The sequence below is a fragment of the Rhincodon typus genome, chromosome 1 (assembly GCF_021869965.1).
Source record: "Rhincodon typus isolate 14 chromosome 1, sRhiTyp1.1, whole genome shotgun sequence".
NCBI classification, from domain to species: domain Eukaryota; kingdom Metazoa; phylum Chordata; class Chondrichthyes; order Orectolobiformes; family Rhincodontidae; genus Rhincodon; species Rhincodon typus.
In genome coordinates this window covers 166,463,207-166,477,193 of record NC_063332.1, presented here as the reverse complement: position 1 = coordinate 166,477,193, position 13,987 = coordinate 166,463,207, and the positions used below count along the sequence as shown (strand labels likewise).

Below are 13,987 nucleotides of genomic sequence, written 5' to 3'. Positions count from 1 at the left end.
AAGGAACATTCTAGTAATTCTCAATTACTAGTCCACTAATAATACCAACATAATATTGACGCCTTGCCATTGCTGCTGTAATGTAGACAAATTCTGCTAGGAAACAGTTAGAAATTTGCATTGATTGTGTTATAACCCTCTTTGTTCTTTCTAAATTTTCCTTCAATAACTAACTTCTCAGATTAATTTTAAAACTAAATTATAGGAAAAAACTGGGATTCTGTATGAGGTTCATGATACAGTCAGCGATTCCCCCTCGGTGGGGAATTAACCTAGGGCAATCAGCATGGAGACACTAAGGACTGCAGATGCTGGAAGCTGGAGTCAATAAACCTGGAGCTGGAAAAGCAGATCAGGTCAGGCAGCATCTGAGGAGCAGGGAAGTCACTGTTTCAGATTGAAACATTGACTTTCCTGCTCCTCGGATGCTGCCTGACCTGCTCTGCTTTTCCAGCTCCACACTTAAGGAATCAGCATGGATCAGACTGTCTACTGATCTGTTACCAACCCTCTCCTCAGATCCACACTGCAGAAAGCCAACCAAAACTAAGAGGGAGTTTAACTGGCTGACCTCACGACAGATACAGAACTACCAGGAATAACAGGAGGGGAAAAAAAGACAAGGGCTGGAGCTGTAAATCCGAACCCCACAGCCCTGTTTGAGCTTGAGCAGTGAGGTCTGAGAAAGGATTGCTCCCAGAGAGGAGCAGCATGGTGAGTGCCCCCTTGGTAGGGAATCACAGGGACACTGTTTGAAGCAGAGAACAGATAACTGTGATTGGAGCAGTAAAGATCAAACTGGAAGACTGTTTTCAATGAGGAGCCATATCGTGAGTGTCTGATTGGTGGGGTACCACAGGGTACTGCCCAGAAGAAGGAACCCAACTCAGTAACTCTATCAAAGCCTTCAGCTCTTCCCTCACCAAACTGTCATAGAGATCCTCCAAGGGATTTAGCACATCCAGAGGTTGGAACTGCTCGTCTGAGATTCAAATACTCTGAGTCCAACCATGTGGCTTACCATCTTTCTCTCTTTCTATCTTTAACCTAATATCCATCTACTAACCTTTTGTCTGTCAGTTTAGGTGCCAGCTTGGAGCAAAAGGGGGATTTTATGGTAATAGTCCAGGTAGTTAGTTAGTGGTTTTAAGAGTTTGTATCATTCCCATTACTAGGATTTTTTAAAGTACTTTTCACTGGCAACAACATTATTCCTGTTTTACGTAAAACAAACAATGTCAGAAGTCTTCATAAGAATTATAGCTCGGGGACAGTAAATTGAGGGACAGGTCAATGGGAGGAGTTATTGCGATAACTTCACAAAACTTTCATCAAGCATTACAGACCCATGGTTCTCCACTTTACGTTTGCTCATGTGCTTCATTCAGCGTCCATGACAATTGTTTCCAACATCATTTCCTCTATTGAACTCTTCTTTTATTTAGTGCATCATAAAAACGATGAGGAATGGAACCAAACAGCAAGAATGTCAACCCAAATTTAAATAGTTTGAAAAAGTTCACAATCCCCAGGAAAAAGAGTGCCGACAAAGGTAAGTGGTGAAAAGGATATTTGTGCCAAAAAGTGAAACTTTAACTGTTTTTGTTTGCTCTCAGAATGCTCTGTTTAGTCACCATCCCTGGCTGGTGTGATAACTGAATGGATCGTAGGGCCGCCTTGGAAGGTCAAGACTTGTGCACATACCATGAGTGAGGTGCAGCCTGGGTAGGGCTAAAGACTCATTTCTTGTAGAACGTTAGAGAACCAGCAGCTTCTTTGACCTCTATCCATGATGCCATCCCACAAACAACCCCGAATTCTGTTTTACAAATTGACTAGAAAAATAGATTTTGGCCCTTTCCAAGTCAAGAAATCCAACATTCACATTGGGAAATAACAGGGAATTAGAAAAAAAAAAGTTCTTCACCCCCATTGGGATGGTGTGTAAATTAAAGGTGGTGGTGTTCCCATGCATTTGCTGCACAGCTTAGAATCATAGTATCCTTGAGGCTGTTCGGCCCATTGAACCTACACTGACCCTCTGAAGAGCATCCCACCCAGACCCAGTGCACACGCCCAATTGCAGTAACACCTGCATTTATCAAAAATAACCTACCAAGCCGACACAATTTAGCATGGCCAATCCAACTAACCTGCACAGGTTTGGACTGTGGGAGGAAACCTACACAGACACGGGGAGAATGCACAAATTCTACACAGACAGTCACCTGAGGGTGGAATCGAACCCAGGTCCCTGGCGCTGGAAGGCAGAGGTGCTAACCACTGAGCCACCGTTCTTTCGGTCCTTCTAGCTGGTGGAGGTAAGAGATTAAGGAAGTGCAGGAAGCCTCAGCAGTTTGTGATGTGGCATCTTGTAGATTGTACACACTGAAGCTCAGGCAAACTTCTGGCGGATCGAGTGAATGGTTGTGATGGTGGATGGGACCCCAATCACCGAGTGAAAAGGTCACTCCCCTCGCTGCTGCTGCATCGACTCTGTTTGTCCCATTTGGATTAACACCAATTACTTCTTGCTTCCCAAGCTTACTTAGAAATTTGTCATACGGATTGGCGCGAGTACAGCTTCTTACAGTCAACTTTAGATGGGTCCAAACTTGACAGCAGTTACAGTTTGAACTCCCTGTGGAGGCTTGGGGACATGAAGCTCATACATAATGTGAAACTCGAGCGGCGATTTGCAGAGAAGAGGTAAGTATGGAGCGGTAATCACGGTTCAAAACTCGTTCATGTTCTGGGCAAAACTATTGCATGCTTCTGGAGAGCTATGTGTACAGATTGGGGTCAAATCTGAGGTTACAATGGATTTCCCTCTAAAAGTACACTCGCAGTTGAGGATGGGGCAAGGGTGAGGTATATGGATGGATGCTGCTTCTGCTCATCTGTTTTGCATCTGTTTGTATCTTTCGTCAGACTGCCAGTACCCAGTAAGATGTGTTTAAGCCCAGCCTGATCCATATCCACTGGCCACAAGCATGAGAAGGGCTAGGAAGGTTTTCCTGGGATTTAGAAAAATGAAAATGTAATGTATCCTGGGTGAGAGTCTAAATGTTTGATGGCCAATTTCATTTGGCCAGTCCCCAGGCCCCAGACGGTCCATCTTAGCAGTGGAACATGTGATGTCCCAGTGTCTCTGTCTCACTGGCTTATACTCCTTTGGTGTTCCACAGCTGGTGGACATCTGCCAAATTATTATATCGACCTCAGGCTCTGGGACTCTGGATGGAGTCAGAAGCAGGGAAGATTGCCAGGAGAAAGTCCTGGGTTAGGAAAGGGGATTCTATTTCTGGCCTTCGTCCATTGACACCCTTTTGATAAGGTTGGGAGGGTCTCATAAGGCATTAAGAAATAGGAACAGGAGGATGCTATTTGGCCCTTGAGCCTTCTCCATCACTCACTCAAATCAGAGTTGACCTGTAGCTTGAACTCTTCTTTTCTGCCTGCCCCCCCATAACCTTTGACTCCCATGTCAATAAGGCCACTAGTCTTTCAGTTCGTCCAGTTCCACCCCAGATTATGCCCTTAGTGACCTAGTGTCCTACCACCTTTCTCCAGAAGGCTGGAGCATCCAAGCTTTCAATTCCATGAGGGCCCCGCCACTTTAACTCTACCATACTCTGGGAATCAAGGCCAACCCTTTTGATGTTTTGTAATGGAGTCCACCTCCACTTGACGGCAGGGCAGCAGCCAATCCGACTGCACGTTATTAAGTGACAGAAGGCTACAGCCAATCAGGAGTGAAGTCACAGATGGAAGGCGGTACTGGTAATAATTGCCTTTGCAATTTGATTAAGATCATTCTCACCAATAGGGAAGGCCTGTTGGAAATGAGCTGTGTGTACAAGTTGGCTGTGGTGTGATGGGTGATGGTTTGGACTTATTGCCTGGGAGAGTGAGGGTCAGCATTGGGATTGCACATCTGGTTCAAGGCATTGACCAGGTGGAGACAAGTCTTCTTCTGAGTTACTAATTCATATTTACTGTAGCCTTAATGCATCTTGTTGTTTATACAAAAGTGGTGGAGCATGCAGTTTATAAAACTGTAGCACGTGAAAGCAGGATTCAAATAGTTTCTTGAAGGCCTGAAAGTGGTTCCAGGGGGCAAGGTATTGGGTTAAAATTAAATTGATTGGGCACTTAACAAATCAGGAGCCAAGAAATAATGATCCCAACTCTGCTTGGAGACATACTGAGAGATGACATCACATGACCTCCGACCTTCAACTGCCCCACCCTCTGACTCCTGCCATTGATTGTCCAATGTGTCAATCACCACAGAGCTCCACGCTCCCTTTGACTTTGCAATGGGTTTTTAGTTTTAACTTTTGAAAATCACCCTACTTTCCTGTCTAATTCATCCAATGACCCTGCATCCACTGTTCTCGGAGGAAGAGAATTCCAAACACTAACGGCTCTCTGAGTGAAGAAATTCCCCCTCATCTACATTTTAAGTAGGTGCCCCCATTATTTTAAGATTGTGCCCGCTCATTCCAGGCACCCTCATGAGAGGAATCATCTTCCCAGCTTCTATTCTATCAAAACTCCTCAGAATCTTATTTGTTTCAATAAAATCACTATTCTTCAAACTTCCATTGAGTATAGGTCCAACCTTTCCACATAAGAAAAAAGGCTTTCATCCCAGGAATCAGCCAAGTGAACCTTAGATCAGAGAGTTATACAGTCACACAGCATAGAAACAGGCCCTTCGGCCCACTATTTCTATGCCGATTAACAAACACCAAGCTACACCACTCTTGGCCAGTAGCCTACAATGCTCAGGCATTTTGAGTGCTCATCCGGATGCTTCTTAAATGTTGCAAGAGTATCTATCTCCACCACCCTCTCAGGCAGTGTGCTTCATGTTTCTACCACCCTCTGGGTGAAAGTTTTTTTCTCAGATCTCCTCTAAACCACTTACGCCTCACCTTAAAATTGTGCCCTCTGGTCGTAGGCAAGACTGCCATGAGGAAAAGATTCTCACAATCTATCCTTTCTGTGCCTCTCCTAATTTTGTATACCTCTTTCAGAGTACCACCACCCCTCTCCCCCACCTCCAAGCCGCCTCTACCATATGGGTAACAAACCCAGTCTATCCAGTCTCTCCTCATAACTGAGTTTTTTCATCCCAGGCTATATCCAGGTGAATCTTCTCTGCACCCTCAGCTGTGTAATCTTGTCTTTTTCATACTGTAGCAACCAGAACTGCACACAGTATTCCATCAATGTTTTATAAAGTTCCTGTATTCTGTGCCCCAACTAATGAAGACAAGCACCCTGTAAGGGGAAATGGCCTTGTGAAAGAAGATTGGCCATGATCTAGTAGCATAGCAGAGATGGATTGACAGGCCGAATGGCCTGCTTATGCACCTATTTCCTATGCCCCTATGTGATGCTGACACAGTTAAACATTCTGCAAACACTCACCGACTTGCTGTACATGTGAAATTAAGCTATTAGTTAAAGGGCAGCCATTTTTTGAAATGGACCTCAGCAATTTTTCAGAGGATGGCAGGAGAAGAGGATGGGGTTTTAAATCCATTTGACTTCGACTCTTAATCCTGTGGTGATTGCATTGTATTTCAAACAGCTTTTGAAACGTAATCTTTTTTTAACACCCAGGGCTAAGATGCGTGAAACTGGTAGACGTGGGAAAGAGCTTGAAGAAAACACATTGTTTTTGGTGACGTCCCACAGTGCAGCTTTGAAACTATATCAGGAAGGACTGAACATTAACTGTTCTGCCATGAGAGCACTGGGAAATCCAGCTTGCGGTGTTTATCTTCATCGGCATATTGATGTCCTTCTGAAGTACCATCAGCAAAACAATCTGCTCACAGAAACAATTGTGTTTTTCAAGGTGAGAGATGGATTTTAAGCAGATTCTTAGTAGTGTATGATTCTATTCCACTGTGATATTAGGATTCATATTTTCTGACTTTATTTAGAAACTAAGAAATTGCTCTTTTTCTAAAACACAACCTTCCGTATTTCTGCTGTCACTTACTCTCTGCGACCATCCATCAGCACAGCTCTCCAGTTGAGCTTTGCACCTTTTCAGCACATTATAGTGATTGTTGTCGACAGCCTCCTGTACTGCTCACCTCATTAGAACAGCTGACTTTTAAACTCAGTACAAAGGCAACTTCTTTCAACTTGCTTCTCTTTTAGGGAGCTGTGCAGGTTCGAGGAGTGTTCACATCAACTGGTGCTTACTGGGGCTCTGCTCAAGCAAGCCATCTACTTAAACAAAAACCGAAAGAGCTGCAGATGCTGTAAATCAGGAACAAAAACAGAAGTTGCTAGAAAAGCTCAGCCTGTCTGGCAGCATCTGTGAAGACAAAAACAGAGTTAACGTTTCCGGTCCGGTGACCCTTCCTCAGAACCTGTTCCAGCAACTTTGTTTTTGGTGTGAATGTATCTACTTAGTCTGATTAGCGACAATAATAACGTGTCCCTTTTGTGGGCGCTTGTAAATACATTATAGCAATAAATCCACCAAACAATGCAGGAGAAATGCCTTTACTGAGGAGGTAGACTGGGTGTGTCCCTTTGATCTTTTACTTACAAATTCTGTGTCTGATGCCACCTCTCTCGTTAACACCTGAAGAAGGAGCGAGGCTCCAAAAGCTTGTGTTTTCAAATAAACCCGTTGGACTGTACCCTGGTGTCCTGTGATTTCTGTCCTTTACTCAGGAGTGGTGGGAATATGGAACTTGCCTTCATGTGGAGTGGTCAAGTTAGATATCACAGATACCTGCAAGGGTTAAGTCAACACATGAGGAGAGAGAAAACAATAGGCCAAGCAGCATCAGAGGAGCAGGAAAGCTGATGTTTCTGGTCTGGGGATCTCTGAAGAAGGGTCCAGACCCGAAACATCAGCTTTCCTGCTCCTCTGATGCTACCTGGCCTGCTGTGTTCATCCAGCTCTACACCTTGTTATCTCAGATTCTCCAGCATCGGCAGTTCCTACTATCTCAGAAAACAATAGAATGCTGATAGAGTGAGAATGTCTGCCTTTATAGCTGGAGAAATTGAACATAATGCCACAACCATATGCTGAGCATATTCTCAAAGCACTGTGTGAGCCAACAAATTTGTGTAAGATTGTTTTCTCTTTTGGTTTTCAGGTAATTTTTAATTTCAGAAATATACTTCATTAATAAAAAAAAATTTATGTACATATATAGTCACAAAAGCCATTCAGTTCTGTACAGTACATATGAAGAAACAGGCAACTGTTGGAATTTGACTCTATCCAGCAAACAGACTAAAGGCTTTTTTTGTTACTTGTACAAGATTATATTTACATGTATCAGGAGGGTCCAGTAACTAAACAGAACCCTATAGTTTTCAAGTGTTTCGTTACAAAATGACCAGCAGCTTCATGCTCCAATAGGATAATGGTTTGTTTGTTGCAAAACTGCTTTTCATTATTTAAGTAAAAGCGATATGGCCATTAGCTAAACATACATGTACAAAGATTTAAAAGCAGCTACTGATAAAAGATACTCATAAAGATAACAGTGAAATAACCCTTTAAGATTGTTGTGGGTCTCTTATTTCCTTTGAAGATTCTCTTTCTGAAGTGAAGGTGTTGAAAACTTGACAGAATTCTGTAGCTATGATTGTTCCTGTAGTTGAATAGTTTGATGTTGCTCCTATGAGGAAACTAAACAGAATAGGTTTTGGGAGTGTATGAAAGCTGCTTTATTGTGCTTTTTTAATGCCAAAAATACATTTATTCATAAAAATCTTTACTAGAGCAGTTTGATTTTGTACAGTATTAGCATATGGAGAACAAGTAAACATTGGAGTTTGACTTTCCCGACAGTTCCAACAAACCCAAAGGCATTTCTTACGTTATGCAAGATACTATTTGAGGCAGGAGGGTTCAATAACTGAACGGACCCCCAATGTACTTTGGCCGAAAGATGGCAGCCTTTCCCAACTGTGCCTTGGCAGCAGTTGCCCCAAGCTTGTTTGTGGCTTTTGGTAGCCTGATTCAATCCAGTAAACCCGATATCCTTCCTGTGTATCTCTGTTGAGAAACAGGGACTACTTCAAGATGGCTGTCTAGTGGTGTCTGCACAGGTCTACAGATCAAAACTTAAGTTGGCTGCTATCCCAAAACCGACCAGTTGTGCTTCCATATTAGTCCAAACCTAGTGCACGGAATTGAGATACAAATCAGCTGTAATCTCATTGAAGGGTGGCACGGTGGCTCAGTGGTTAGTACTGCTGCCTCACAGCGCCAGGGGCCCGGGTTCGATCCCGCCCTCAGGTGACTGTCTGTGTGGAGTTTGCACATTCTCCCCGTGTCTGCGTGGCTGTGCTCCGGTTTCCTCCCACGGTCCAAAGATGTGCAGGCTGGGTGGATTGGCCATGATAAATTGCCTATAGTGTCCAGGGATGTGTAGATTAGGTGGGTTATAGAGGGGGATGGGTCTGGCTGGGATGCTCTGAGGGTCGATGTGGACTTGTTGGGCCTAAGGGCCTGCTTCCACCCTGTAAGGATTCTATGAATGGAGGAAAAGCTTTGAGGGGTTGAATTACTTATTCCTGGTCCTAGGTGAGCAGATAAAATTACAATGTCAGAATTTGCCATCGTGAGATTATGAACATGCTACAAACACATCTTAAAAAGATGATAGCAATGAGGATGTTTTTCCTCTCAGACAGCCATTAGTCAGTGGAATTGCCTTCCCCAGAAAGCAGCGGAGGCTGGACTATTGAACTTCTTCATGGCTGAATCGAATGAATTTTTGACAGACAACAGAGTCAAGGGTTATACGGGCCAGATCAGAAAGTGGAGACCACAATCAGATCAGCCATGATATTATTAAGTGGTGGAGCAGATGTGAAGGAACCAAATGGCCTGTTCCAGCTCCCGAGTTCTGTGTTTCTACAACACACAACCTCAGGATTGTTAATGCAGTGCCACAACCACTAAGCTGCAGCACCCAGATTTTTCTATCACCCCTTGATTGTTTTTGGGTTGGACTGTAAAGAATAGAAAGAACTTGCATCAATCTGAAATGTTTCAGAGCAACAAGATGCTTCACAATGTGATAATCTGTTTCAATTAAGAATTGAATATTGGATAGGATGCCAGTTAAGCTTCCCTGTTCTTCTCCAGATTGAATCATGGGAATTTTTATTTTTGTCCATCTGTGAGGCCAATCAAGTCCATTGTGGAACATATCCCCTGAAAGTCAGCATCTCTGACAATGCACTACACCCTCTGTGCTGCAGTGAAATGCCAATATGGATCTTCTCATGACTCTGGAGAATTTACGACCAAAATTCCAGACACAGCTAGCTTCAGGAGTAAAGGCATAATAAAATGTAGAATTGCAATCCAGAGCAAAGTCCGCTATTCTCTGTGTGAAAGTGGCATCTATATGATGGAAAATCAAAACATACTGTTTTATTTTATTTTATGAAAGCCCATTTCTCATCCAGCCAAGGTTGCAAAGCTTCTGTGAGGTAGAACCTGCCATTGTTCTGAAGCATTCTGAAGAAAAGTCATGCCAGACTTGAAACGTGAACTCTGTTTACTCCTCTCTCCACAGATGCTGCCAGACCTGCTGAATTTCTCCAGTATTCTCTGTGTTTGCTTGTGAAGCTTCTGCGGTAGTTAATGTTATAGAGTCTAGAGGCATAGTGTCAGACAGCACAGAAACAGACCTTCAGTCCATACCGACTGTGTTTCCCAAAGTAAACCAATCCTATTTGCCGGCACTTGGCCTATTTCCCTCTAAACCTTTCCTATTCATGTACCTGTCCAAATATCTTTTAAATGTTGTAACTGTACCTGCATCGACCACTTCCTCTGGTGGTTCATTTCACATACGAACCAATTTGTCCTCCTACTTGTTGGCTTTACCATCATGTTAATTTTCCAGTATTTGTATATAAGATCAGCTTAACCCCCCAGACAATAATATTGAATAATTTCTCACCCTTTTAAACCCAAAAATTCTGGCTTTATTTCTCTTCTTACAAATGTGAATCACATTTCACCACATTATATTCCATCTGCCAACCTTTTAAATATAATTCACACATACAGACAGTAAAGGAGAAGATATGGGATTTCGCAAACTCTGTTACACTCAGCACCTTACTATTGCAATGTTATAATATCCAGTCAGAAAACTGCCCTCCCTCAGGGACAAAACCTCACTGGGTCTGGAAGTGTGGACTGGTCAGGGAATGGGGATTTTAATGTGTCACTGAGTTAGTTTGTAAATCTCTGCCACAAATGGACATTTTTCCATACCATATTCCGTCTGCCAAAGCTTGCCCACTCAGTCAACCCATCTATATCTGTTTCCAGCCTATTTGGTCGCCCCCACATCTTTCTCTCCAACCCTGTGCGGTCTTATCAGTTAAACTGGCGACATTGCATAGAAACATAGAAGATAGGAGCAGGTGTAGGTCGTTCAACCCCATGAGCCTGCTCTGCCATTCAGTATGATCAAGGCTGATCATTGACCTCAATTCCCTCGTCCCACCCTCCTCCCATATCCCATGATCCCTTTGGACAAAGCAGTGAAATCTAGATCATGCATGAGAGAGATAATGAGATTGTGCATGAGAGAGAGAGGTCGTGAGATTGTAAATGAGAGAGACTCATCTCCCCCTGATGCTGAGTGGCTCCTGTATCACACCCCGTATTGGAATCAGATGCTGTGTGTGCCAGCCGGACATGGCACATGCGATTAGGACGACTGTTCATGTGGGTGTTAAGAACCAGGAATCTCCCCCTCATGCTGACACCTCTTGAGGGGAGAATTATTTTTGCTGTTGCGTATATGTCAAAAATAGAAATTGGTGAGCTGTTTTACACCAACTAACTTTTGAAAATGCCCTCCTGGTTTTGAAGGTACTATTAGGAAAAGTGAGGACAATTCCACCGTGCATGAGAAAGGGGAAGGCTGAAGTGGACCCTACAGCAAAGTTTGACTGTCATATGTCCCAAATTCCACCCAACCTCAAGGACTCAATTGAGATGCAGATCATCAACTCAGCGGTGAGTTCTGGCTTCTAAACCCAATCAGCTCAGCAGTGAGTAACTCACTTAGCTCACACGCATCTCAAACACATTAAAATATAGAGTACGGCACCAGATTCAAAAATAGCGAGTGTCCCACTACAGATGTGACATCAAATGGTTCCAAAAGTATATCTAACAGGCTGTCATTTCAAAACTTCTGTAGAGGTTTTTATAAGGCGTTGACATTGTCATTTGTATGTTCACAGCCTCAGTGATAGCCTCAACCAAAAGCTTCAACCAGGTGAATCAGAGATGACTGACCAATCACAAATCCATGCTGATTCTCTTTGTTTAGCCACCCTGGGTAAGGGTGAATTTCACCGAGTTTTTTTTGGCAGGCTCTTCACCGTAAAGCCTAGCAAGATTTCTCACCATATCTTACCAAACTGGCCTCATTAACTATGCACTCTATCCAGATGGCATCCCTCACATTCAATTCTAGCCCCAGCTTAACACACGAGTTCTGGGAACAACTCACCACTCAGCTATGTCATGGACAGGGAGAGCTTCCTCCTCCCTGGAGTCCTCAGAAGGCTGCTCTTGTTCCCTAGTTCCTCGGCATCCAGTCCATCAGGCTCCAACACACCAGGATGATGAGGCACACTCTATTGTGGGCTATACTGGAGGGCACCCACCAGACCAGTCCAAGCAGTGAAACCACAGTTTCAGTAGTACCATTGTCTGTTCCACATCTACCCTGGTCACAGCATGGGCACCAACTTGGTGAAGACACCATGCCGACTGAGTGACCAACATATTGCATCAAAAAGGGAAGTGTTTGCAGCACCTTCCCATCCCAGACCTGAATCAACCATGAAACATATCATTGGATTCAGTGTAGTTCACTCTCATAATTTCATGATATATGATGTAGTGATATACATGCTGCACATACCTCTGCTTCCCACCCCCGTGACTCTCCCTAACCATAACCCCTTTTGACAGTGATCCCAATTAAGCCTGAACCTCTGACCTACTTTGACAAGCAGCCTCTAGTCATGACTGACCAGATACCTGTAGCTCCCTTACTGACAATATGAAATTCCCCTGACAGAACTGACCACTGACATGCCCCCAGGACTGTAGTTGGACAGATGCCCTGCCCATGCCCAGCCTGAGCAAACGACTGACCATGGCCAAGCCCCTTGACCGTTCTTGGACTGCACCCATGGCTGATGGTCCCTGAAAGCCAGTGACCATCCCACCTACCAAACTGAGGACTTGCCCCCACATGGTCATGTTATTGAATAAATGCACAGTCCAGTTGCCGCTCTGGAAGCTGGCACATGCTGTAGGTGTTAGATTGACGTCTCACTGTTCCATCCAAAAAGACAAACCCCATATAGACCTCAAATAACCAGCATAACAGGTCCCCTGTGTCTGCGCAAAAAAATACATCAATATGGCAGTACAGTCAGAGCCAAAGGTTAACAGGCAAGGCAAGGCAAGTCAGGGATACTGCGAGCATGCAAGTAGACACTAGGTGAATAAGTGCTAAGAAGGCAAATGAGTAGCTCTGGGAAACAATGATCTGAGGGCCTTTCCCTGTAAAGTGTCCTTGCTGCAGCCTTTCAATGTTATTTGCCAGCCTACCTTGCAAACACAGTCTGTACTTCCTAAGCAACCTGTACATATTCTGCTCCCAGTCTTTAATGACATATTCCAATATCTTACAACACAAATATTGTTGCACTGACAGCTACTCCCTTAAGTAATAGTGACATGTGAAATCTTCTCAGTCACTGGCACAATGAGGGAATTCTGTTGTTGAAACACTGGATTCAGTAACATTCCTGTTATTTTATGCACTGTCTTTAGGTGTACTTGTATGAGTTTGATGCATTCTGTAAGACGATGGAATATCCAAGGCAATGCCTACCCTATGCCCTTGTTACAGTGAGGTTCACAGGTCACAAGGTGAAGACTGCTATGGCACCTTTGCGGTTTGGTTCCGCAACAACAAACCCTTCACTACATGGTAAGAGAATGCATCAGGTCCAAAGCCCCTTGGCTTAGCTGCACTGGCATAATTCTGCTCCACCACTGGCCTCTGCCACTGACCCCTGTGCAAGTGTCTGTGATCAGCTGGTAAATGGTTTTTGGCACCTTTGCCACATGGTCACTCATAGAATGAGGAGATGGAATTGGCACTGGTTTGACCACCAGTGGCACTATGCTTTTCTTTTTGTTGTGGGACACAGCGTAGATTTGCCAGAAATGATAACAAGAGCTAAAAGTTTAAATGAACGGGTTGCACCGACTTGTCTCCAAACCCGTAGCACTCAGATGGATGAAGGAGATCTAATGAGATGTTAAAGGAATGGAACAGTGTTACATTCCGAAGAAACCATTTCCTCTGGTGGAGGAGCTCAAAGCAAGGAGGTGCAACCTTGAAACTAGAGTTGGATCACCCAAGAGTGAAATCAGGAAGCACTTTTTCACAAAAGTAGCAGTGGCTATTTGCAATTTTCTCCTCCAGAAGGCTGTGGTTTGCAGGAAGAATTGGAACTTTCAATACTAAAATCAATAGGTGTTTTTCTTTGGCCATTCAACAGATAAACAGAATCATAGGAATGGGAGTAGACTGTCCAACCTGTTGAGCTTGCCCCACCATTCAGTACAGTCATGCCCTTTACTTTATAACCCTGTATGACATTGGTAAACAGAAATCTATTCATCTGTACCTTAAACAGACTCAAAGAATGTTTACAGACCTCTGGGTTACAGAATGGAGTTGATCCCAACTCACAATCTGATTGAATGCTGGGATAGACTAGAGAAGCAGAATGGCCTCTTCCTGTCCCTGAGACCCGATTTGCCTTCTTTTATTAGCAGGGGTTAGTGTGCCTGAAGTAGCCAGAGGTTTGCAGGGTATCCAGGTGAGAACCCTACCTTCCACATCTAGGTGGA

General features: G+C 43.9%; 1 protein-coding gene across 1 annotated transcript; it reads left to right on the top strand.

The window, feature by feature from the left end:
• The first annotated feature begins 2,659 nt into the window (after positions 1 to 2,659).
• On the top strand, positions 2,660 to 13,093 carry LOC125485867 (protein TASOR). The gene is made up of 4 exons (XM_048610956.1): positions 2,660 to 2,709; positions 5,638 to 5,875; positions 10,907 to 11,053; positions 12,896 to 13,093. The coding sequence occupies exons 1-4, from the start codon at positions 2,660 to 2,662 to the stop codon at positions 13,091 to 13,093; spliced, it is 633 nt and encodes a 210-aa protein (XP_048466913.1).
• Positions 13,094 to 13,987: the final 894 nt, after the last annotated feature.

Bases quoted from the DNA above. Each gene is read 5' to 3' on its own strand.
- LOC125485867 (XM_048610956.1), top strand. From the start codon at position 2,660: ATGAAGCTCATACATAATGTGAAACTCGAGCGGCGATTTGCAGAGAAG. The intron at 2,710-5,637 runs GTAAGTATGGAG...TTTAACACCCAG, and splicing joins CGGCGATTTGCAGAGAAGAG to GGCTAAGATGCGTGAAACTG. The intron at 5,876-10,906 runs GTGAGAGATGGA...CTGGTTTTGAAG, and splicing joins AAACAATTGTGTTTTTCAAG to GTACTATTAGGAAAAGTGAG.